This window comes from Coenobita brevimanus, chromosome 39 (genome assembly GCF_032717465.1).
Source record: "Coenobita brevimanus isolate Jiangsu-jjx chromosome 39, ASM3271746v2, whole genome shotgun sequence".
NCBI lineage: Eukaryota > Metazoa > Arthropoda > Malacostraca > Decapoda > Coenobitidae > Coenobita > Coenobita brevimanus.
The window spans coordinates 25,867,053-25,893,585 of record NC_136992.1 but is presented as its reverse complement, the minus strand read 5'-3'; the positions used below and the strand labels follow the sequence as shown (position 1 = coordinate 25,893,585).

Here is a 26,533-nt window from a genome sequence, read left to right as displayed (position 1 = left end):
TATCACTGAACTTTTGATCATTATATTTCATAGTACCTTTTTGGGTGTAAAGAGTAATATTTACACCTGCGAAGAATTGGGTGGGAGTGGGTTGCTCTCCAGTGACAAGTTGTGTTCCATGGTCCTATATTTCAGTTGCCTTTCAGGATCTGTAAAACATGGCTTGAATATATATTGCATACAGTAGTAGAGCTACCCTCCCCCATGGTAGGCATGTGCAAACTGCATTCAGTAGGTACAGTCAGGGAAAGTTCCGCATTACCCACTGTTCGGAGTGTTGGTGGTCGACGAATAGTCAAGAAGCAGCAGCCAGACCCCACATGTCTGGTAACTGTGAGTGGGGGGTGGGAGGGTTTGGAGAGTTGCTCATGTCACAAATTCAATACATGTTTATTGTCAAAGGTATGCTTCTTTGGCTTCGTTTTGTAATGTTCAACAGGAATGATAGTTACAGAGACTGATCTTATAATTAGGACTTTCCATATCATTCTGTCTATAGGAAAACGAAAAACCTGTTACTCGCTCGTATAGAATTTTTTATTATTATTATTACACAATACCCTTGACTCTAAGTTCGAGATGAATAATTACCAGAATAACTGGAAATGTTTGCAGGAAGATGTTTACAGAGGGACGACAGAGGATAAATAAATAAACAAATTTATACGAATTTACATGAGATAGATAAATAGATAGATAGATAATATAGTGGTTTTGTTTTCGAGTCAGCACAAAAACATATGCTATATCTCTACGAATATCTCCTGGGGAAACGTCTGTTGTTAAAGTCGAGAGAGAATGAAAGCATTCAAACCTCTATCCAAACCCAGCAAACTTCCATTACAACACTAGCTCTACAGACAGTTACGTATTCCCCCCCCCCCATAAATTACTATCATCACACTGTCATCGACCGGTATCCTTTCTAAATTAACTCAAACACACCGTCCAAGTCATACATTGCACAAATGCACACCTACACGTGATTCCCAATCTATCACTAAATCCTCCTCTGCCCCCAATTCCCCTCCTCTACCTCCTGCACACTCACAGTTACCAGACATATGAGGTCTGTCTGCCTCTTCACATTCACCTATCTCACACCAGTGCTTTGGGAGGTGGGTAATGCGGAACTTTCCTTGACTGTACCTACCTGAAAATGTTTAATGAAGTCTCTATACAAATTTTTATATTTTCAGAATGATAAAGATAAGGCCAATATAACAAAATTGATAGATGCTATCAAGGGCAGCAAGGGTGGCTCAAAGATTGGTGTGTATATGAAGGACAAGTTTTCTTCAGACTTAATTGATGCCTGGAGAAAAGCTGTTAAGGAAGCCAATTTTGAACAGGTGAGTTCTGTTGTTTGTTATCCCAGTACTTTCATGATGTTGTATATGTTTGTATATATTATAATGAAAGAATGACTAGAAGCATGTACTGTATTTGAGTGAGGGGGGAGGGGGAGACCAAGGATGAGATGGAGGGATGGAGTGGAGAGAAACACGAGAGAGGAAGCTGAGTCAGAGCAAGGGCAACCAAATGATAGAGGAAGGGTGACATGGAGACTGTCTGTGGCCACCCCTTATGGGGTTTAATGCATATGGCAGTAGATAGATAAATAAGATATTTAAGATATCTTGAAGGGTTGGCTGATGATATTTGTAACTTTGGAGACAGAGAGAATACCATGCTGTTGGAATACCACTCAGTTGCACGAGAGACACTGTGGGAAATGGATATGTTTAGGTACAGTATTGGATTTCCAGATACAACTCGTGTGTTATGCCTTATTTGGTCGCTGATTGGTTTCCTCGACCTGACCTGACTTACGTGACCTACGTCCCATACCACCTGCCCAGCCTGCCTTGGTGTTGTGTGGATGGTTGCTGTGATGAGAAGTTTATCTGCTTATTTCCTTGATCCTCATTTCCTCTCAGAACTCTGAGCATGTGGATCCAAAGTAGCTAACTGTAGTAATGCCGAAACACACTAAAAGTGCTGTGAACACAAAGCATTTATTATAAATGAAAATGTAAAATTGTTGGATGAAGTGACATATGGTGTGGGAGCTTAAATGCAAACGACTAGACATAAAATGAGTCGGGTGTGTTTACGATGTGGATGGTTTTCTTTGTTGGAAAAAAAAGTTAATGATAAAGGAACAGTAAAATTCATGTTTTCGCCTTTTGCAACTAGTGGGGGGGGGGGAGCTTTGTGCCTGATCTTTGTTATGAACTGACAGTCTGTGATCAAGTAAATTTGGATCTTAAATATGTGAAGACAGTACAAGTTTATATAAATAGTTCAGTAAGATAATTATGTGAGTTCAGTTCTTGTGAATTATACTGTCATGCAAATTAACAGTATACTACAGTACTTGGCTGACTTGTTTATTATTTACGTTCACTACATTTGTGTGTATCTGAGAAGTGAAAAATATGCAATCACTCCATGCTGATGACTTCTTCATAGCTTTTTTTTTTTTTTTTCCCTAATGACATTTTTTTTTTTTTTTTTTTTTTTTTTTTTTTTTTTTGTAAGCACTGAAACTGATTCCTGGTGAAATATGCATGATGCTGGGCAGCCATTTTTTCACATGTTGTTTAGGTCAAAAGCTTTTGCTTGATTGGTAATGAGGACTTTCAAAAGGCTTAATGGCAATCCTTGGGGATTAAAATTTTTATAGGGAGTATTAGGGCCAGGGCAAAACTAATCAGTTAGGTTAGGTTAGAATGTAGTATGCACTGATGTGTCCAGTCGGTGAGATCGTATGTAAACACACTGTCTTGGATTTCTTAAGGCAGACATATTTGTAATAATCTATCGTTGAATATATTTTTAACCAGGGTTGGCATTGATTAAATAAAATTGATTTAATTGTGATTAAATAAATTTTTTGCAAAACCAGGATTTTTTTATTTTTTATTCTATCTAAAAGTTAACAAAATAAAATCCAAAGGTTTATAAAAGTTGTGTATGACTTTGTGTTGGCATTCATTTATTCAAATACTTAACCCTGGTAAACATTCAAGGACACTATTGTGACCCATTCCAACTTTGGCTATGTGGCCCTTGCTTCCCATGTGACCCAAGTGGGTGGTGTTCCCAGTAGCTTCATTAAATTATGCGCTGTGTCGGTTGAAGGTAGTTGGTGCACGCTCTTTGGCTAGGTTTTTCATATAACACAGGTGCGGGCTATAAAAGTGTCCACAAATGTGTTACAGTACTAGACAAGCATGGAAAAAATCGATGTTTTGCTGCCAGGAGACAGGGAGTTGGCCTGCTCCCCCCCCCCCCCCCCCAACACTGCCCACTGGTCAACGGACATCGGGATCCATCCATTATAATCGTGCAACTTAATTTTTTTAATAGTTGTCTTTAGTTACCCATGGAGAATCACGCTATTTGTTTTTTCTTTTTCTTTCAGACTGAAGTGTTAAGATTAGATTTTAAGTCCATACCTTGTAAACAACTCCAGGTACTTTTTTTTTTAATTTCCAAAAACTGGTACACAATAGTGACCACGAATGTGGTAGCGTACAAAAAAAAATTCGAATGTTTACCAGGGTTAAGCATTAAGTTAGCAGATTTTGGAGAATGGTGCCATTAGAATTTGCTCCATTGTATGACAAAAAAATATTTTTACATTTGTGTAACTACTGTATTGAAATTATTTGTACATCTGAAATAATGGGCCATAAATAAAAAACCAAAGCCATAAGACTAGGTAGACTATGCTTGGTCAATTAAGGCCATGTCATAATATCAGCTTAAGGTTTTTCTGTGCGGTAATATAATCAGCTTTGGAATATGCTGTCTTGATTGCCACTGGCAACTCAGCCTTAACCAATAGTGTCCAGACAGGACTTGAACATGTATGTACAGTAGAACCTCTTTGGTCCGGACCCCTTTGATCCAGACTTCTGTTAATTCGGACAAAATTTAAAAATAATAAGCTCCAAAAATATGTTGAAAGTAATTCTAAAGTCATTTTCAGTATCGGCGCGGAAAGCGATCGTCATTCGTTTAGTCTCGGATCACGCTAGGTAGCAACATGGGCGCCTGTTTAAACACACGCTAGCATTCATTCCATCAACTAGTTCACCAACCATTTATACTTTTATGCTATATTTCAAAAGTTAATCCTCCTTACCATGCCCCTTAATGCAAGTGTAGCTTCTGCAATGAATAAAGGTGTTAAAAGGAGGAGTTTGCTTACACAAAAATGGGTCAGAATATTCTGCAGTGTTTAATGATTACTGTAGGTTATTTTTTGTACTTAAACGTGCTTTACTTGTACATCAAACATTAGCTTCTTGCCCATATGGGCATTATCAATATGCCAAAGATGACAATGTATTTTTTGCCTACATAAGTTTTATTTTTATTCCAAATATTACAGTTAATTAATTAATTAATTTTTTTGCCTACACGGGCCTTAGTCACTTACTACAATTTAAAATGTAGGCTAGTTTCTTGTCATGGCCTTACCTGTAAATTATGCAATACAAAACTATCGTACATGATTAGTTTGGTTATTTTAGTATCCTTTCATCTTTTGCAGTTACGTGGGGTTGACCTATGCCATATATGTTAATAATTAACAAACATACCATATGTAGACAGTTTTTGGTATGAACTGGAGATTACCCTGATGGTCCGGACAATCTGCTAATTCGGACAACCCTTCCCCCCATATAGTCCGAATGAGAGAGGTTCTACTGTATCTGGATTCTGGGCAGTGGCTTTCAACCTGAGCTGTCAGTGGATAGACTGGACATGAAGTTAACAGTATTCAGTATACTGCTTTTGAAATATTAGCTATATATTAAACAGGAAAATCAAATAAATTGAATAAATTAAAACAAAATCAATAACCCTGTGTTTAACAAAAAAATTGAGGCTCCTAGAACCTAACCTCCGCTTTTACATGTAAATATATGTCACGTTTTAGCGCGAAATTGATTTTGCACAAGGTTCTGCATAACCTGTCTCGTGATGTATGAGGACGCTACTGTACCATTTCAGAACCAAAAAACTCAGAGTTGGGGGAAATTTACCGACTCCAACTCGACAACCCTGCTGAAAAGTGCAAGATCAACTTAACTCTAGGAAAAGAATATGGTCATAATAAGTATGAATAAATATGATAATGAGATTCTCGGAATTGTTTGCCAGCTGTTCCCATGTGATTGATATACTATACATAAAATTGAGAATACTACAGACTTCTTTACATTAGTGTGATTCTTATGGATGTTTATTTTCTGTTATAAGTCTTGGCTCTAGCTGATACATAGCATGAAGTGTATTAATGTGGATATTTATACCTTCAGGGTGGAGTCAGGATTCTGTAGGGTTGAATGGTATGTGAATGAAAATGTGGCCTGTTAAATTGGGCAGACATATTCAGTTTCTCCTATAATGTGGCCTGTTAAATTGGGCAGACATATTCAGTTTCTCCTATCTGGATTTTTCTTCCTCTCTGAGCCTAATTCATCCCATTCTTAGGTAGGAATAGAGATTCAGGTGATGATGATGATAAAATTGCCCATGCATTTGTCATCTGAAAACCAAGTTCTGAGTGGCTTTGTGCAGTACGACTTGAATTATATTATTGCAGTGAATGGATGTTTATGTCATCTATAGTGGGGTTGCGGCAGGGATGTGTGATGTTGCCTTGGTGGTTTAATATTTATATGGATGGTGTTGCAAGGGAGGTGAATGCAAGAGCTTTAGGTGGAGGTTTGAGTCTGGTGAATGTTGGTAGAGAGTGGAATGTGAAGCAGCTACTGTTTGCAGATGATACTGCACTGGTGGCTGATTCAGAGGAGAGTTTGAGACAGTTGGTAGAGGAGTTTGAAAGGGTGTGGGAAAGGAGGAAATTGAAAGTAAATGAGAATAAGAGTAAAGTGATGAAGTGTACAAGGTCGGTAGATGGTACGGGGATGAATATAGTTTTGAATGGTGAGTTGCTCAAGGAGGTAGAGTGTTTTAAGTATTTAGGGTCACATGTTGCTGTGGATGGACAAATAGATGCAGAAGTGAAGTTTAGAATGAATGAAGTAGGAAAGGTGCTGGGAGGAATGAAAAAAAGTGTTTAGATGTCGTTCACTTACAATGGATGTAAAGAGAAGGCTGTATGAGGGTGTTGTGGTACTGACTGCATTATATGGGGCAGAGACATGGAATATGGGTGTAGCAGAGAGAAAAAGTTTGAATGTAATGGAGATGAGGTGTCTGAGGAGTATGTGTGGAGTGACACGTATGGATCGAGTGTGAAATGATGAAGTGCGAAGGAGAACTGGAGTTGTTCAAGAGATGGCTGATCGAGTTGAGCAGAGGGTGTTGCGATGGTTTAGGCATATGGAGAGAATGGATAATGAGCGATTGGTGAAAAAGATAACTAGATCTGATGTGAGAGGTGTAAGGCTGAGAGGGAGACCACGAATAGGATGGATGGACAGTGCGAAGAGAGCGTTGGATGCGAGAGGGATGTCTGTTGAGCAAGGAAGAGTGGCTGTGCGTGACAGATATAAATGGAGAGAAATTGTGGATGAATAAATGATGACTCAGCCCTGAGGGGATATTCTCCCGCATTTGGTCTGATCAGCTAATCAGGTCAGGTGCGGGTAAGGGGATGGGTCTATTATGATGTGGCAGGGGTAAACCGGCTCTGCTGTCAGGCCTTGCTGCAGATGTCACTGATTGCACTGCTCAGTTGACCCTCGTGCGGTGTGGTGCTGTGAGGATCTGTCCCTTCTTCCCTTTGGGGCTAAGATGTGAATGAATGTGTTTGAATGGATGAGTAAATGGGAAGTGTGTTGTCCTGTCTCGGCTACCTCCCTTTCCTTGGGGGAAGCAGCCTAGGTATATAGATAGATAGATAGATATAATGAAAATATTTCTGAATTATGTGCAGATGGTTGTGTGTTAGGTAGAGCCATTGTTCTTAGGACTTTAGTAGTGTGTGAGAGTGTTTGAGTTATTTCACAGGGCATGCAGGTAATAGCTCTCCGTATTTTTATTTTTCTTCCTTGTTTTTGTCACCCAGCCTCAGCCATTGTTAGATGGGATGAGGAGATCAGAATGATTATGATGGTGTTATTCCTCTGCAGCTAGACATCAGTGGGAACATGGCAGTGGTGATGTCAGTTAAGGAGGACTCTGAACTGATCACTGTTAAGAAGGCTTGCAGTGCCACTGTGGATGTCTTCTCTAAGTACCTGAAGGAGCAGATTATGGACATCATTGACAGGGATAAGAAGGTAGGAAAAGAATGTAACCTGCATTGTTAAAGAATGATACTCATAATAATTGAACCTGATGAGGGACCAAGTTGGGCCAGAACAGCTGGGTCTCCCCATCTGCATTGATGGCCTTATGTAGGTTCGGCCATGTAATGCCTCCAAGGGAATGAGGCTTGGTTATCTACCCCTAAATGTATTGGGCTGTGGTACTGTAGCCTGAGGCCATTGCATTTTATATACAATACCCTCGCGTCCAAGACGGAGACCATAAATAATAATCCAATATATTGCTGTAATATGGTTGCATACATCTAATATGGAACCAGCGGTTCATAACGGCCCAAATCCCAGTAGAATACAGTTATGACGGTCTCACCCGGTCCATCACAGTTCCTGCTTCTGGGAGAGTGACGTGATTGCGGTGTTGTGGAATGAAATACCTGTACTGGCATCTGCTCACGTGATGAGCAGGCTGGGCTTGCTTTTTTCTCTCTCACCAGACCGTTGTGGACACACTTACTGCGTGTTGCACTCAGAATTTGCTCCTAGGTTATTGCCTCTCCTTATGTAACCATGCCTAGGAAACTGTCTGCTAACCCCTTGAAGTGCTGCCATCTACCTCAGGATACTATGCTAGAGATAACTGAGCTACTAAGCTGGAGATAAGCTCAGAAATGCACACTTTCAAGGTGAGAAAATTTGTTTTGGTGCCAAAATAGGTCTAGGTTGATGTTTTTAGGGGCACTTTTTGAAGATTTTGTGACAATATTAATTTTTTACATAAGGTCCTGTATTGATCCAAGATGTTTCTTGCCCAAGACGGGACCCTCAGGTGACAATATTACCATCTTGGACGCAAGGGTACTGTATAAACATGTACCGTATATATATACACTCAATCCTTAAGTAACACGTGGTTGAGTAACACGTTTTTGTTCTAACGCGGTCAGCATAATGAGACAAGTCATGTCAACACGCGGAAAAACTCGAGCTCACGCGGGAAGTCAGCTGGCCTGGGGACGAAATTTGAAAGCTGCGCGCTATGACGTCACCCTCCAACCTCTGGGTACATTTCCTGGGCGCATATTTCCATTCTGTATGGGTATTTATCTCAGTACCACAGCCAGCCACCTCAGCCAAACAGCCCTAGTGAGATGGGATAGGTTAGGGTAGGTTAGGTTGCTGAAATTTTGCCTGGGAAGCACAGTGGGCATATTTTCGTGAAAAACCTATGGTTAGTTTTGAAACGTATGGGCAAGCGTTGTTCCTGGCTGAGGGTTCCTGGTGGTTTTTATGAATATGCATACAGAATGGAAATATGTTTTCTGGGCAAACTCAAGGCCGAACGGTTTGACGAAATTTATGGGTTTCGGCAATTTCAGGGGACAAAATGGAACGACAATGTATGCTAATCAGATAAAAAAAAAAAAAAAAAAATCCTTGCGTTCTCGTAAGTTACAGTTCAGTTCCACATTCTTCGTTTGATTTCATTCTTCCCAACACATGTTGGACCAACTGGGCATATGGTTATCAGTCCTTTCTCATGCCTCATCTAGTTCTTACCCATAATTATCATGGATTTTGCAGTTTTAAGGAACGAAATGGAACGAAAATGTTTGCTAATTAAAGGAAAAGTTACTCTTTCGTCCATGTGTTATCGTAGCGTTCAGTTCCACATTCTTCGTTCGATTTAATGCTTCCCAACACTTCCAACTAACTGAGCATACTGTTATCAATCCTTTCTCATGCTTCACCTAGTTCCACCCCACACTCATAATGGGTTTCGCAGTTTTAGGGGACGAAATGGAACGAAAATGTTTGCTAATTAGAAAAAAATACGTTCGTCTATGTGTTCTTGTTAGTGTTCAGTTCCACATTTTTCGTTCGGTTTCGTGCTTCCCAACACATTTAGGACCGACTGAGCATACGGCTATCAAGTCCTTTCTCGCGTCTCACAGACTCTACCTCACAGTCATATGGGTTTCGAGTTTTAGGAGACGAAACTGAATGAAAATGTTTGCTAATCACACACACACACACACACACACACACACACACACACACACACACAAAATACTTCTGCTCATGTAAGTGAGCATTCAGTTTCACATTCTTCGTTCTTCTTCCTGATAGTCTTATGTTTGTCGGATTACTTCTGGGAGGTAAATAAACGTTTCATACTAAATCTGTTTCCCCCGTCGTTTTAAGTTGTATTCCGCTGTCAACTTGTTTGACACATCAGGGTTACGGCGAAATTAGGGCCTGTCCTAAGTGTTTAAACTTGACCTAACCTAGCTTAACTATACCTTATAATTTAACCTAACCTAACGTAGCATCCAGTTGGGAAGTTGGGAGACGAAAATCACCTTTGAGTACATCGAGACAATCACGTTATGGCTTAAGGAACTTGATGATAAAAAGTGGGAAATTTTTCAGCAGGAAAAGGTAATTTACCACCCTGAAAATAGTCAGAAAAATACAGAAAACAAACTGGAGGAACATGAACTGAATTGGTAAGATTTTTCCACTGCTTTAAGCGTACAAATACCAAAATGGCAAAAGAAAAAAAGAAAAACCATACCATAAACGAAAACACCATCATAACGATTTGGAAGGACAGGGAGAAGATAAAGAGCGTGCGTAGGAAGTGATGCAATCCTGGCAGCTGTGAAGGTTTATATGTTGACCTGAAACTGACTGAGAAGCTTATAGGGCGTTATGTGGAGCGTCAGAGAAAGCAAACTCTCACTTTTACCCCTTTTTACCATCTTACCCCACGTATTTACCTCCACCTATACGCACCATCAGGTAAAACACTGAAAAAGATATAACTGTTGTAATTAAAAACATTAGTGGTATTAAAAATGGCATTAACAAAAACAGAAGTTGGACTGGGTCAACACCACCTCCACTGAGTACCCTTTTGTTGATACATAGCTCCACAGTATTTTACTCCTGCCCCCCAACCCCAAAGTTGTTGTCAAAGTTTCGCCTTCTCGTATCATGTGGCCTTCGGGAAAGACGTTAGGCTGTATAGTTAGACTAAAATTTATGGGTCTGGCTGTTTTAGGGAACAAAATGGAGCGAAAATATTTGCAAACCAGAAAAAAGGTACTCTTTCATCCATGTGTTCTCCTGAGTTAGCGTTCCGTTTCTCATTCTTCGTTCGGTATCGCTCTTCCCAACACATTACTCTTCGTTCGGTATCGCTCTTCCCAACACATTATTCTTCGTTCGGTATCGCTCTTCCCAACACATTACTCTTCGTTCGGTATCGCTCTTCCCAACACCTTTCGAACTGATTGAGCAGTTTAGCCATATGTTTAGTTTATCAGAAATACGTTGGGAAACGCGATATCAAACGAAAAATGTGAAACTGAACGCTAACTCACGAGAAAACACGGATTAAAGTAATTTTTTCTTGTTAGCACAAATTTTCGTTCTATTTCGTACTCTAAAACTGCCAGACCCATAAATTTTTGTCTAACCATATGGCCTAAGGTCTCTCCTGAAAGCCACATGATATGAGAGAAGGTGAAACTTTGACAACAACATTGGGGTTGGGGGATGGGAGGAAAATACCGGGGAGCTACGTATCAACAAAAGGGTACCCATCCCAACTTTTATTCTTGTTAATGCTATTTTTAATACCATTGATGTTTTTAATTACAACAGTTATATCTCTTTCAATGTTTTACCTGATGGTGGGTGCAAGTGGGGGTAATTTACGTGGGGTTAGGTGGTAAGAAGGGGTAAAAGTGAGAGTTTTGGAAAGATGCCAGAACACATTGTACCATTATACATGTAAACATATTGTCTGAGTGACGCGGATTTGGGTACCACGGTCCTTGTCCAGTCCCTGTTGCCCGCGGTACTCAAGGATTGAGTATATATATATATACATATATATACATAATCATGGGGAATCGAAAAATATGATATTTAAGGTGGCAAATCAGATGAAGAGGGTTAATCGGGATATTATAGGTAAGCAGTGTGTGAAGAATGATGAAGGAAGGGTAGTGGTGAACAGTGAGGATATTAAAGATGCTTGGAGAGAGCATTATAGCCGGTTGTTGAATGAGGAGTTTGACGGACAGGGAAGGTTTGGAGCCATCAGATCCAGTGTTTGGCCCTTGGCCTTTGATTGAATTAGCAGTGTGTGAAGAAAGATGAAGGAAGGGTAGTGGTGAACAGTGAGGATATTAAAGATGCATGGAGAGAGCATTATAGCCGGATGTTGAATGAGGAGTTTGACTGAGACAGGGAAGGTTTGGAGCCAGCAGATCCAGTGTTTGGCCCTTGGCCTTTGATTGATGCTGCTACTGTGAGTGAGGCAATAGGCAGGATGAAGGTTGGGAAGGCAGCAAGTGTGTCTGGGTTGACTGCTGAAATGTTGAAGGCTTCAGGAGATACAGGGGTGAGGTTAGTCACTGACCTGATCCATCCATCCATCTGCTAATCCTATGTTGCCCCACGAGGAGCATAGGAGCCCGGGGCTAGGCAGTTGGTCCTGACATTTAAGATGAGAGTAACCAGCCTCACTCATCCCTGAGTGGCATTACGTGAGCAATAAACCCCAAGCATCCCTTGGATAGAAACCTTCACTGGCTCAGTCCGATTGGAGCGCAATAATTACCCACTAAACCACCAGGCGCCAAAATTTGGTTATATGGTTACCACCCAGCGTAGTAAATGGTTTCCTGGTGTACAGGAAACCATTTGGCTTATCAGTAAGTGTAGAGTCACCCACATGCAGAAGGAAGAGGAAAGAATGAAGGAAAGAAAGATAGAAGAGGGAGTGTAAAGTCACCCGTAGGCAGAAGGACAAGGAAAGACTGAAGGAAAGAAGGACAGAGGAGGATGGAAGGAAAGAAGGATGGAGGGAAGGAAAGGACAGACACCCGAGAGCAGCACTACATTGAGTGAGTGGATAAATATGATTATTTATGAGTGTGTTATCCCAGATGATTGGCTGAAGTGTGTAATTGTAAATGTGTATAAAGGGAAGGGTGAAGCCCTAGAAAGAGGAAATTATAGAGGCATAAAGCTTTTAGATCAGAGAATGAAGGTAATGGAGAGAGTTTTAGAAGGTATGATTAGAGAAAAAGTGAATATTGATGAGATGCAGTTTGGGTTTATGCCAGGTAAGGGGACTACTGATGCCATATTCATTGTTTGACAGCTTCAGGAAAAATATTTTGGTAGGAGAAGGAATCTGTATTTTGCTTTTGTTGATTTGGAAAAAGCCTTTGACAGAGTCCCTAGAGAGGTGGTGATGTGGGCAATGAGAAAGCTTGGCTTAGAGGAGTGGCTGGTTAGGGTGGTTATGGCTATGTATGTGGGTGCTCGCACCCAGGTAAGAGTGAGTGGAGATTTGGGTGATGAGTTCTCCATGAATGTTGGTGTGCATCAGGGGTCAGTTTTAAGACCCATGTTGTTTATCATGGTACTTGAATCTCTCTTTCATGACTTTAGAAACGGACTCCCATGGGAGTTGATGTATGCTGATGATTTGGTGTTGATTGCAGAGAACGAAAGGGAGGTGGAGGAAAGGTTTAGGAAGTGGAGAGATGGTATGGGGCACAAGGGCTTAAGGGTAAATGCAGATGAAACAAAAGTGATGATATCTAGGGTTGGTGGCGGTACTGTCAAAGACGAGGGAGAGTGGCCATGTGCAGTTTGCCACAAGGGCGTGGGAAGTAATTCCATCTTGTGCGGTGTTTGTGATAAATGGGTGCACAAGAGATGTAGTGGTATCAGAGGTAGACTACGAGATAATGCTGATTTTATGTGTACGGCATGTTGGGGAGAGCAGGTGGAGATTGTCAGGCGTGAAAGGATTGAATTGCTGGTGAATCTCTTGAGTGTGTGGAAGAGTTTTGTTATTTGGGAGACATGTTGTGTGCTGTAGGTGGGGCTGGAGATAGTTCTGTGGCTAGGGTGAGAAGTGGTTGGAAGAAGTTCAGGGAGCTGTTGCCTCTTCTGACATTGAGAGGGCTCTCCCTACGTGCTATGGGGTCTATGTATGCAGCATGTGTTAGGAGTGTAATACTGTATGGTAGTGAGACCTGGGCAGTATAGGAGGAGGATATTCGCCTGCTCAGACATACAGAAATGACAATGATTAGGTGGATGTGTAGTGCATCCCTGCGTGCAAGGTCTGGGGGAGCTGGGTTTACAATGGAAGAGTTGAGAGGTAGGATGGGACTGGAGTGTATTGGTGTTGTGATGAGGAGAGGTAGATTGAGATGGTTTGGACATGTGGAGAGGATGGGGGATGATAATTGGGTGAGGAAGGTGAGAAATGTTAATATTGGGGGTGGGGTTGTGAGTGTTAGACCGATAAAGACATTGGACGAGGTCATTAAGTGTGACCTCAGGGTTAAGGGACTGAACAGAGAGGCTGCAATGGATCGTGCAGCATGGAGAGCCGGCATTAGATGACCAAGGCCGACGCATGCAAGCATGTTGGAGCCTTTAAAAAAAAAATGAAACGAGATACATATATATATATGTACATTATATATATATATATATATATATATATATGGGGGGAGGCTTGGCTCAATCGGTAGAGAGGCGGCCTGCAGCTCTAACGGACCCAGGTTGAAATCCCAGCTGGGGCAGGGAACAGTTTAAGGATTTGAATTTAATTAAATCAGGCTTTTCTGATCAACCAGCAGACCTGCTGACATGTCGTAAAAATACCCCCGCTAATTCCAATACACCAGTCCTGTATGAGACAGCCTTAGCATGTATTCAATATGGATGGTGGGTGTTAGTGCCGAAGTGGTGACATGTAGAGGTGTATGGTATGTAGGAGGACTGCTGGGCCTTGATAGCAGGCTGTGAAGCCTATGCCCAGAGTAAAAAAAAAAAAAAAAATCTCCCACGGGAGTCTGTTTCTAAAGTCATGTGAGTGGGCTTCAAGTATCATGATAAACAACATGGGACTCAAAACTGACCCCAGATGCACACCAACATTTATGGACAACTCATCACTCAAATTTTCATTCACTCTTACCTGGGTGCGAGCACCCACATACATAGCCATAAGCACCCTAACCAGCCACTCCTCCAAGCCAAGCCTTCTCATTGCCCACTTCACCACCTCTCTAGGGACTCTGTCAAAGGCCTTTTCCAAATCAACAAAAAGAAAATACAGATCCCTTCTCCTTCCAATATATTTTTCCTGAAGCTGTTGAACAATGAATATGGCATCAGTTGTCCCTCTACCTAGCATAAACCCAAACTGCATCTCATCAATATTCACTCTTTCTCTAATCATACCTTCTAAACTCTCTCCATTACCTTCATTATCTGATCTAAAAGCTTTATACCTCTATAATTTCCTCTTTCCAGGGCATCACCCTTCCCTTTATACACATTTACAATTACACTCTTCAGGCAATCATCTGGGACAACACACTCATAAATAATCATGTTTTTCAGGTCAGTGACTAACCTTATCCCTATATCTCCTGGGGCCTTCAACATTTTGGCATTCAACCCAGACACACCTGCTGCCTTCCCCACCTTCATCCTGCCTATTGCCTGACTCACAGTAGCAGCATCAATCAAAGGCCAAGGGCCAAACACTGGATCTGCTGGCTCCAAATCTTCCCTGTCCCAGTCAAACTCCTCATTCAACAACCAGCTATAAAGCTCTCTCCATGCATCTTTAATATCCTCACTGTTCACCACTATCCTTCCTTCATCATTCTTCACACACTGCTCACTTATGATATCCCGTTTATCCCTCTTCATCTGATTTGCCACCTTAAATATCATATTTTTCCTTTCCCCACGATTTAGGATATCAAGTAAAAGTCTCTGTGACTCTGACTTCGCCCTGTATACCTCTCTTCTAGCCCTACGCTTGGGAGCCAAGTATTCCTCCTTGCTATCACCCTTCTTCCCTTCCCGGAAAAGCCTTCTTTTCTCCTTAACTGCGGCTTCTACACCGTCATTCCACCACCAAGTTACTTTATGTCTTGGTGGTCCTCTTGTCCAACCGCATGTTACATCAGTGACTCAAGAGATTGTTCTTAAGGGCTCTGTTCTGTTCATTAATGCCTCTGTCTACAGCTCCCTGTTCAGCCACCACTCTCCTCATCTCACTGTAGAAGGCTTCCCATACTACTTGGTTTTTCAACTTCCATATTTTTCTCCTAGGTACATAAGTCCTCTTTTTCATCACTCGTTCTTTAAGCACCATATCAGAAATCAATAGTTTGTGCTGCTACACACACTCCTCACTTCCTATAACTTTAACATCCCTCACTTACCTCCTATCAGCCCTCCTACACAGAAAATAATCTGTCTGGCTGCTATTTCCCCCAGACTCATACGTAATTAACCTACTCTCTCGTTCCCTAAAATATGTTGCACACGATCATGTCCATTGCCTCCCCAAGCTCGAGTATCCTTTCCCCTTCTGCATTCCTTATACCATATGCGCATCCCCCATGTACTCCATAACCTTGTGCTGTTTCACCTACATGACCATTTAAGTCCCCTTCCAAAACCACTATCTCATCATCCTGCATACCACCCACTACACGTATTAAATCATCCCAAAATCTATGTTTCTCTGCTACATCCAATCCTGCCTGTGGAGCATATGCCGATATACTGTAACTGCAGCTGTCTTTCTGACGAATAGAATTTTCGCTACCAGTATCCTATCACTTACTCTCATAACATTCATAACATATTCCACCCATTTCTCTGCAACCATCATACCAACACCCCCATATCCATCTGTACCCCCCTGCCAAAACAACTTATAGTAACAGTCCTTCCCAACAATCTTTCTGGCTGATCCACTCCTGTACCGGACTGCCTGCAAACACGCCCCATCCACCCACCTCCTACTGAATACCTCAGCGACTTCCCCCGCTCTTCCCCTCAAACTTCCCACATTCCATGAACCCACCCTCATCCCCCTGGGTAATTTCAAATTACGGGTGGGAAAATCTATCTATCTATCTATTGCCAGATGCCTAAATCCTGTACGGGGTGGTCACAAACAAATCTCCTCCACGTCGCCCTGTCCCCTGCCATTTCACTGCCCTGCTCCCATCTCATGCCCCCCTCACTCATATACCTCTCCACCCCATCCCTCCATCTCATCCTCGGCCTCCCACTCCCTCTCCCCCCCCTCCTCCTCACTCATATACACTCTCCTCGTCAGTCTCTCACCCTCCATCCTCTCCATATGGCCAAAGCACCTCAGTGTGTTCCTCCTAATGCTTCCTATCAATTCCACATCCACACCAAAACGCTCCTTTATATCCTCATTTGTCAGCCTGTCTCTCCTTGTGACTGCACAGGCTCCTCTTATCCCCTTAACCGTGGGCTTGTTTTGCTTTGACTTGCGGCTCCCGTGGGCATATTCGCGCTCCGACAGACTCTCTAAAAATATTTGCCAAAAATCAGTTATTAGTCCTAGAATATTAAAATCACATATGCCTATGGCACATACCTTCAGCTTTCTCCTGGGGTGTTTGTTGAGCCTTAGTCGAGTACCATAGGACTTGTGGAGACCTCTGAAGTTGGGTAACGAAGTCTCCACTATACACTTCCTGACAACCCGTAATATAATTACCACAGCCTGATATTATCACTAGAAACACTATTCTATGATTCTCAAATAGTTTGGAATCCATACTAAAAAAAAAAAAAAAAAAAAAAACTGAAAGCAATGAAAATTACGAGGGCGTATGACCTTCCCACTTGGACTCGTTCGCCGCTTGTGTTCTGTCATTTATTATTGATAATAACACTCACAGTTTATATTTCTATTACTATATAACACTTATATATATCTACAGTCTTTATCCATAAGTTTCCTTCAGTAATAGTAGTTTATTGTCACTGTAGGCATTCAATTTCTTTCAGTAAAATACATAGCATTCACTTTCTCGTCCTGTATACTAGCGTTGAGAGCGAATCTGTCACTTTCACCTTCACTCTTATAACTTATAGTATTCATACATGCTAGAGTGAAACTTTCACTTTCATTACTCCTAGTATATATACTCGTATTCTTATAATACTACTCATTTACATTTCTATTTACGTTCTCTATTTTATTTACACTGTGTTAGGCACTGTCACTTGCAGTAACTTATAAAACTTTTTTCCACTGTTCACTTATATTTTCATTCATTGCTTTCACTTGATCTTTACACATTATTTACAATTCCACCTGCACTGTTTTACTCACCAGAAAAATCGTAGTCACTCTTTATCAATTGTCAGCCCTTTACCTCTTTCCACACGAGGTTTAGTAGAGGGTAGAGGTCACAGGACCCTTTGCATGGGGCTAAAAAGTGGCGGAATCTAGCAGGCGCGAATCCGACGTACATTCACCTTGAAAGACGACAGTAAACTGATACTGATGGGCCGGGGTGGCCTACGTAGGGAGAGTGCATTACTGCCAACATCAGCCTCGTGAGAGCTGCTAATATATAGCTATGAAATGATTGGCATAAAATCTAGACAATACATTATAAGTTAGGTAGTTCCAGGTGAATGTAAATATCACTTAGGCTTCTCCCTTCCCTCCTTATATATATTTTTATTACGAGAATAGATTATACGGCATATTTCAAGGGGAAATAAACAGCGAAAATTAGCGAACGAGTGCACGTGAGGTGTTGTCTGGTGATAATTAGCCAATTCCAGGTGTATGGCACTATCACTTATTTCTTTTTTGTATATATTATTTGGTATAAGAATAGGGCATAGGGCTTATTTCAATGGATGAAATCAGTGGAAAATTCCAGGGAAGATTTACTTAGCGTAGAATACAGTGTGGTGGCCTGCAATAATTAGGTAGTTCCAGGTGAATGTAAATATCACTTAGGCTTCTCCCTTCCTTTCTTATATATATTTTTATCACGAGAATAGATTATATGGCATATTTCAAGGGGAAATAAACAGCGAAAATTAGCGAACGAGTGCACGTGAGGTGTTGTCAGGTGATAATTACCCAATTCCAGGTGTATGGCACTCTCACTTACCTTATTTCTTTTTTGTATATATTATTTGGTATAAGAATAGGGCATAGGGCTTATTTCAATGGATGAAATCAGTGAAAAATTCCAGGGAAGATTTACTTAGCGTAGCACGGCTGGGCAGGCGAGAGGAGAGGGTAATGGAGGGGAGGTAGGGAGAAGAGTCAAGAATGGGGAGAAATGGCTGAATTGTCAACAAAGGATGGGAGTACAGATGAGATTAAGAGTGCTGACTAGTGTTGGACATTGGCAGTACTGATAGATGATAAAAGCCACCACTTGAAAACCTGGGCGAAATCAAAATAACACAGAATCACAAAAGTAATGCCCCGCGGTATGATCCCTTGTTCCCAAGCGTCACGAAAGTGACCTTGTAAAGATATCAGGACAAATATGTACATTATCGATGACCGAAAACTTCTGGATACTCTGCCGTCACTTCTTAGGCCGACTGTACAAGGGAATAATCATACCTGACTTCCAATCCTCCGTGACACTACCTTCCTCCCAGGCCAATCTGCACATCCTCCACATCCATTCTGCTACTATCTCTCCCCCATGCTTCAGCATTTCACCACACACTCCATCAATTCCTGGGGCTTTCCCCAATTTGACTTTCTTCATTGCTTCCACAACTTCTATCCTGCTGATTTCTTCTTGTCTTCTCACCTCCCTCCTTCTCCCAGCCATTCCGCAGCCACTTATTCTCGCATTACTTCCATCCTCTATATTCAACAATTCCTTAAAGTGTTCTCTCCATCTGCTCACTTTTTCTCCCTTCTCCACTAATAATCTACCATTGTTATCTTTCACTCCCCTGCTAACTTCACTGCCACCCTGTCTTACTCTTTTCACCTCTTTCCGGAACATTTTCTTACAGTCCCTCCACTTTACACTCAAATTCCTTCCAAATTCCTCATCCACTCTCTTCTTACTCTCTCTTACTAATCTTTTCACGTCTGTCTTCCTTTCTATGTATAACTCTCTCTTCTGCCTCTCAACTTCTTCCACGCCCCTATTTCTCATCCATTCATTGTATGCTTTCTTCTTTTGTGCCACAGCCTGTCTCACCTCTTCATTCCACCACGCTGTTCCTTGCACTCCCCTCTGACTTCTCATCACCCCACACACCACATCACATGCTGCACATATTTCTTCTGTGAACATCCTGCACACACCTTCCACGTCCCCCATCTGCTCCAATTCATATTTTCCCAGTTGTTCATATTTACCCACTCGTTCCTCCATTTCACTCTTATATTCTGCCTTTTTCTCATCCTCTTGTAGCCTTTCCACTCTCTATTTCTCCATCTTACTTGGATCTTGATTCTGGCCACCACCAAGTAGTGGTCAGAAAGTCCACACCCCCAGCCTCTATAAGCTCTTGCATCCATTACACATCTTTGAATCCTTTCATCCACACACACATAATCAATCATTGCCTCCCTTTCATTCAGTTCACCACCCACCCTTCTTATCACTCACCATGTATACCTGTGGATCATTTTGTGCCTGAAGAGGGTATTGGCTATCGCCAACCCCCTCCCGGCACAAATGTCCACTAATGCACTGCCATTCTCATCTATCTCAGCAGGCACACCCCACTCACCAACTATTCCATCCACCTTGACATTCCCTACTTTACCGTTCATATCACCAATCAAAAATACTCTCATTCCTTCCAAACTTTTCCATGCACACTTCCACATTTGTCCAGAACTCTTCTCTTACTCTGCTTGCTTGATCTTGCGTTGGCGCATACTCACACACAATCGCCCACATTTGTGTTCCAACTTTCAATCTTACTCACACAATCCTTGACTCAACTGATCTGTACTCTCTTATGTTCTTCTTCCATCTTTTACTCACAACAATACACACTCCTTCTTTTGCCCTCTTATTCTCACCTACTCCTGCACATATACCCCATCCATACTCCCATTCTCTCACACTTTCTCCTCTCCATTTAGTTTCAGCTACTCTTCATGCATCCACTTTCGCACTCTCAAGCACCTGAACAATCTCTCTCTCTCTTTCACCTCAACATTCGCACCCCCAACATTCCATGTTGGGAAAGAATTCGGATTTTGGGGGGATTTTTTTTTTTTCTTTTTTTGGCCATTTTTGGGTTCTGAAGGTCCAGGCCCACAATGTCCGGTAAGTGGGGAGTCTGGAAAGTGGGCGTCCGGAAAGTACAGGGATTACTGTATATATATATATATATATATATATATATATGTACTATATATACATATCTATCTATCTATCTATCTATATATTTGTATATACATATATATAAAGCCACTTCAGAAAACCTTGATACTCTTCTATATGTAGCTAGAACTCTTCAACATGACATAACTCTGATAGTCGAAAACTTCTCTCTAAAGTGATGTTATCGCCTGTCAGAGTTAGTATTTTTTACTTTTCTACATCACTCAAGTACTTTCCAGGCATCTTTTAATATGTCAGTTGAAAATATAACTAGGAAGAAGTAGGGAAGAAACTGAGTATTTATGCAGAAAGAGCATCAACAGCATACATCCTCCCTTGACGAGAGCTCGGTGAGCACTGGTGAGTTTCATGCATCAGTGAGTGTGGGAGTGTCCAAGGTGTTGCCAGATGTACATTAACAGCCGGATTAACCCGGGACATGGTTGGAGTTAAGCCTACCTTAAATGTGCGTTTCATAGGTCTCAGAGGGGTGATGGGCTCAAGGTTTTTTGCGGAGTGTGTATATATATATATATATATATATAGATAGATAGATAGATATACACAGTATATATATATATATATATATATATATATATATATATATATAGATAGATATAGATATACACAGTATATATATATATATATATATATAGAGAGAGATATAGATATAGATATAGATATACACAGTATATATATATATATATATATACAGTATAAGTATATATATATATATATATATATATATATATATATATATAAATGTATATATATATATATATATATATATATATATATATATATATACAGTACAATCCCAGCTATCCGGTATCCAGACAAACGGAATACTCAGAACAACGGGAAAATTCAAGGGCTGGTAAAAATGTCAGTAAGTTATAACTGTGCGCCAATTTGAATGGACCGCCAAACCGCCGTTTGATCGTGTCACGTGAGGCTGGGTGAAGTCAGACAAAGCGAGGTGAAGGCATTTCCGGCTAATGTAAATCCCTAGCAAATTCTCTTAACCACCCCTCCTCTCCCCATCTTTCCCCTACTTGAATTCAGTCATCCTCCACACCCTCCAAAAATCACCAGTCTGCTTTTTGCCACCAGACAGTAAACAAGCTCTCTTGCTATTGTGTTCCTCCGATAGATGTACACTTCAAAATGCCTAAAGTGCAAACTAAACGTAAGCGTATCGTGCTTACCTTGAAACAGAAGCTGGATATATGCAACAGACTTGAAAAAGGCGAACATTATAAAACACTAATGGCTGAATATAAATGTTAATAGGAATGAAAGTTTACTTTGTTGGAAGAAAAATAAATAAATAATATGCCTGCATTTCATGCGTACATCATTTATTTTATTTTCTGCAAAACAGCTGAGTGGCAGGTGAGGGGTGGAGTGATGGAGGTGAGGTGGGGAAGAAGAAGAAGAATCGGGGTCAGAAACGTAAACAAAACTAACGTGGGGGCACAGGTGTCGTGATAATTCTACAGTGCAGTCTTAACACATCATCAGTTCACTAATAAATGTTCAAGCTTTTATTTCTTTAGTTTATTTTTCAATTTTTATGAGTACAGTACATATAATGAATTCAGTAATTCGGTAAACAATGGACTGGTGCAATTTGCAGTACTGCAAATTGCTAGACAATTCACGCACGTGCGTTATGACCATGGTGTGTGTTTACAAGGCAGTTTTTCAGGCGGAATCTCTTGGTGTAACCCCTAATGTGACTGGTGAGTACCTGAACTGTATTTACTGCTGTGATAGCCTTTGTATAGATTTGACTTGAAAATCAGAAATACGTGAAAAATCTGTTACCGGGAAGGTAAATTCCCCAAGCCACCCGGTTAACTGGGATTGTACTGTATATATCTGTCTATTTATCTATCTGTTGCCAGATGCCATAGTCCCGTAAGGGGTGGCCATTTGACTCGGAGTTATTTGTTTTACATGGAGGGGCACTAACCCTCCAGCAACCCACTTGTTGACACGTAGGGAGCACGTATGGTTTGGTTATATGGTTACCACCCAACGTTGTAAATGGTTTCTTGGCTTACAGGAAACCATTTGGCTTGTCACTCAATGTAAAGCCACCTGTAAAGGAAAGAAAAGCAATAAGAAGTGACAGGAAGATGGGAGAAATAGGAAGAGAGGAGGGCAGGCACAGAAAAGGAATGATAAAGGCTAAGGAAGAAGTAGGCAGCACTACATCAAGTGAGTGGATGGTGGTCGCCACCAAATATATATATATATATATAAATATATATATATATATATATCCATCTATCCATCATCCAGTCCTACATTGCCCCATGAGGAGCGTTGGAGCCCGGGGCTAGGCAGTTGGTCCTGACATTTAAGATGAGAGTGACCAGCCTTGCTCATCCCTGAGTGGCGTTACATGAGCAATCAACCCCAACCACCCCTTGGATATAAACCTTCACCGGCTCAGTCTGATTGGAGCGCAGTAATTACCCACTAAACCACCAGGCGCCAAACTTTGGTTATATGGTTACCATCCAGCATAGTAAATGGTTTCCTGGTGTACAGGAAACCATTTGGCTTGTCACTCAGTGTAGAGTCACCCACAGGCTGAAGGACAAGGAAAAAAATGAAGGGAAGAAAGACAGAAGAGGGAGTGTAAAGTCACCTGTAGGCAGAAGGACAAGGAAAGAATGAAGGATATGTATATATAGATAGATAGATATATATCAGTCAATAAGTCAATCATTTCCTGCGGCACCTCACGGGATGCATAGGGCCTCGATGAACTCTCTCCACCAATATTTGTCTTGCCATCTCCTTTAGGTCCCACCGACACTCCTCTTCTGCTTCTCTTTTCATTGTCCTCAACCAGGTTTCCCTCGGCCTACCTCTACCTCTTCTTCCTCTAGCAGTCCACTCTGGCACATCCTGTATTAAACTGCCTTCTTTTCTGTATATATCTTTATCTGTATTTAGATCTATCTATCTATCTATATACCGGTATATATCCATGTATGTATGTATGTATCTATCTATCTATATAGATATAGATCTATCTATCTATCTATATACCGGTATATATGTATGTACGTATGTATGTATGTATCTATCTATATAGATATAGATCTATCTATCTATATCTATCTATGTATCTATCTGTCTATATATATATGGAGAGCCACCATAAGGTGACCAAGGCCGATGCATGCAAGCATGTTGGAGCCTTTAAAAACTAAACGAAATGAAATAAAGCTGCATTTTTGTCGTCCAAGCTGATAGATCGGATTCGAAGCCATCTTCGGTGAAACCAAACTGCGCCATTTTTGTCGGCCAAAGTGATACGAAGCCGGCTCAAGCATTTGTCATCGAAACCAAGACCGTCTTCGTATCACCCAGGCGTAATTGGGAGAGTGAAGATGGCCAGCAAGGACACGTAAATGATAAACATCATGAAATTAGCACGATTTACATAAAATTAGCATGGAGGTGACTAATATTAACAACATATAGAGCCAGTTACCAGCTCAAATAACGGCTACGTATAAGTTGCATATTTGTCAGAGGATCATCTTCGGCGAACCCATGTGCTTACTTTGCGATCACGTGTAATTTTTAGGTTTTACGTATCCTGGACTGTTTTTGTGGACAGAAACCAAGCGCCCCAAGACACACTTCGAATCTCAAGCTCCAGCATGGACGACAAAAACGCTGATATATATATATATATATATATATATATATATATATATATATATATGTGTGTGTGTGTGTGTATATATATATATCATCATCATCATCAGCCGTTTGAGTATCCACTGCAGGACCGGCCTATCCCGACTGAAGTCGGGACGATACAGCCAATGTATCTCTACCAAGTGGCTTAGGCTGTCTAGTAGAGATTGTATGTAGGGTGCGAAGTGCTTGTTAGTGTAATTGTAGTGTTGGAGTGGCTTTGGATGTGTGTGTAGTCTGTGAACCAAGTGTAATCGGCCCGCGCAAGCCGACTGGGTGCAAGCATACTTTACAGTAAGCGACACTAGTTCAACCACAGCACCCCTGGTGTCCACCAATTCAGTACGTGGCCGGGTGAACACTCCCAAAGTTTATTACCCTGGCGGTGCGCGAACCCTGGTCCACCCATGTACGAAATGCACACTCTACCACTGTACCACAGAGGCTCCGTGTATATATATATATATATATATATATGGCCATACCACGTTGAGTACACCGCTTCCCATCCGATCAGCGAAGTTAAGCAACGTTGGGTCTGGTTAGTACTTGGATGGGTGACCGCCTGGGAACACCAGATGCTGTTGGCATAACGTTCTCCCTACATGTCAAGTGGGGTTGGTGGAGGATTAGTGCCCCTCCCTGTAAAACAATTAACTCTAAGCCCTTGGTCACCCCGTTTGGGATACATGGCGTCTGGCAATGAATGAATGAATGAAAGTCACAACCATCCACTGGGGATTTGGTGATAAGTCACTGTTCTCAAGTTAAGATTGGTCAGGTAGAACTGCAAAGTCTGGTGTTTTTATCAGCTCTACATCTGAATGAATGAATGAATATATATATATATATATATATATATATATATATATATATATACAGAGATAGCCCGATTATCCGGGCTATATGGTGTTAAGGGGTGCCCGATTAGTCCGAAAGCACGATTAATCCGGCGGAAACAAAACACAAGTACTGTACTGTTAGACTGATTTATTTACCGGTAAATGTACACTTTAAGTACCAGAAAGACCTTTCCAGTTCGATGTATATTCCTCCAGCTTGTTTCAGTATTTTTCAGACTATATTCAGTTCGGTAAATCACGTTTTCTTACTGAAAGATTTCCTTCTGTTATTATCGTCACGTTCTAAAGTTGTACCTAGGATTGTTTCCAGCACAATGGACGAAACTAATCGTGCTCAAATGTGGACTTCGTTTCCCAGCTTCCCAACTGAAGATTAGGTTAGGTTACATTATTAGGTGCAGTTAAGCTAGGTTAGGCCAGGTTTAAACACTTAGATTAGAACAGTGTCTTCTGCCATTACGTTAACAAATCAAACAAAGAGTCGTCACACCAGAACAGCTAAAAGCAGCGGGGAAACAGATTTAACAAGAAATGTTTATTTACCAACCCAGAAATAATCGGAAAAATATAATAGACCATCAGGATGAACTGATTTGGTAAGGTGCTTTTACTGCTTACAGCAAAGCACTTTACCCCCCTCAAATCCTCAATGTTCGTAAGTTCAGAAATTTGTGTGCTCCCGTGGCAGACCTTGAAACCATTTTTTCAAAGTTATAAAAGTCAGTTTCTTTTTCTTACAGATGTGAAAAGACTCGTCTGGTACACCTGTTTTTTTCCCCTCCTCCCTAAACCCATCTTGTGATTTGCTATGATTCGTGAAAGAATTAATAAAATTAGGGGGCATGTTTCATTAGCATTTAAACATAAAGTTAGGGTGCATGTTACTTTAGCATTTAAACATATCGGCGAAAACATCTGGGATGAAAGGACCGCCTAGCTGTTTGGGATGGTAGAGTAGGGTCGTGTAAACATACGAGTGACCTTCGTTCCCTTCCCATAATTGTTCGCAGTTTTTATGGCTCTCCCTAACTCAACGTTACTGACACCGGTACAGTAAAGCATTGTTCAAGGCTGGCAGCCATGAAGAAGTTAATGGAATACATTATTGTTTGTATCAATACTCTCTCTTTCACAAATACACGAACAAACAAAAGAATGTGCAATAAATGTACACTTAACTGTAAGGAGCAGAAATAACTATGCTCTGTCGGTCCGAAATGTGTTGGGAAGCGACATCGAACAAAGGATGTGGAACTGAATTCCACCTTACGAGAACACGTGAGATGAAAGCATTTTTTCTTATTAGTAAACATAATTGTTCCATTTCGTCCTCTATAATTGTGAAACTCATAAATTATCGTCCAAGCATACAGCCTAATAACCATACCAATTCAGTTCATATTGCTCTAGTTTGTTTTCTGTATTTTTCCGCTTATTTTGTGGGTGG

The 26,533-nt window shown here is 41.1% G+C and overlaps 1 protein-coding gene and 1 non-coding gene across 2 annotated transcripts in view; both read left to right on the top strand.

The window, feature by feature from the left end:
• dre4 (SPT16 homolog, facilitates chromatin remodeling subunit dre4) overlaps positions 1-26,533 on the top strand; it is a 249,825-nt gene that overhangs the window by 28,242 nt on the left and 195,050 nt on the right. Inside the window, exons 4-5 of the mRNA XM_080270162.1 lie at positions 1,200-1,352; positions 7,122-7,271. Coding sequence (XP_080126288.1) covers positions 1,200-1,352; positions 7,122-7,271 — 303 coding nt within the window. The remainder of the gene's footprint in view (positions 1-1,199; positions 1,353-7,121; positions 7,272-26,533) is intronic.
• Positions 24,695-24,813, top strand: LOC145396908 (5S ribosomal RNA). The gene has a single exon (XR_013896866.1). It is a non-coding gene; the product is annotated as a 5S ribosomal RNA (ribosomal RNA).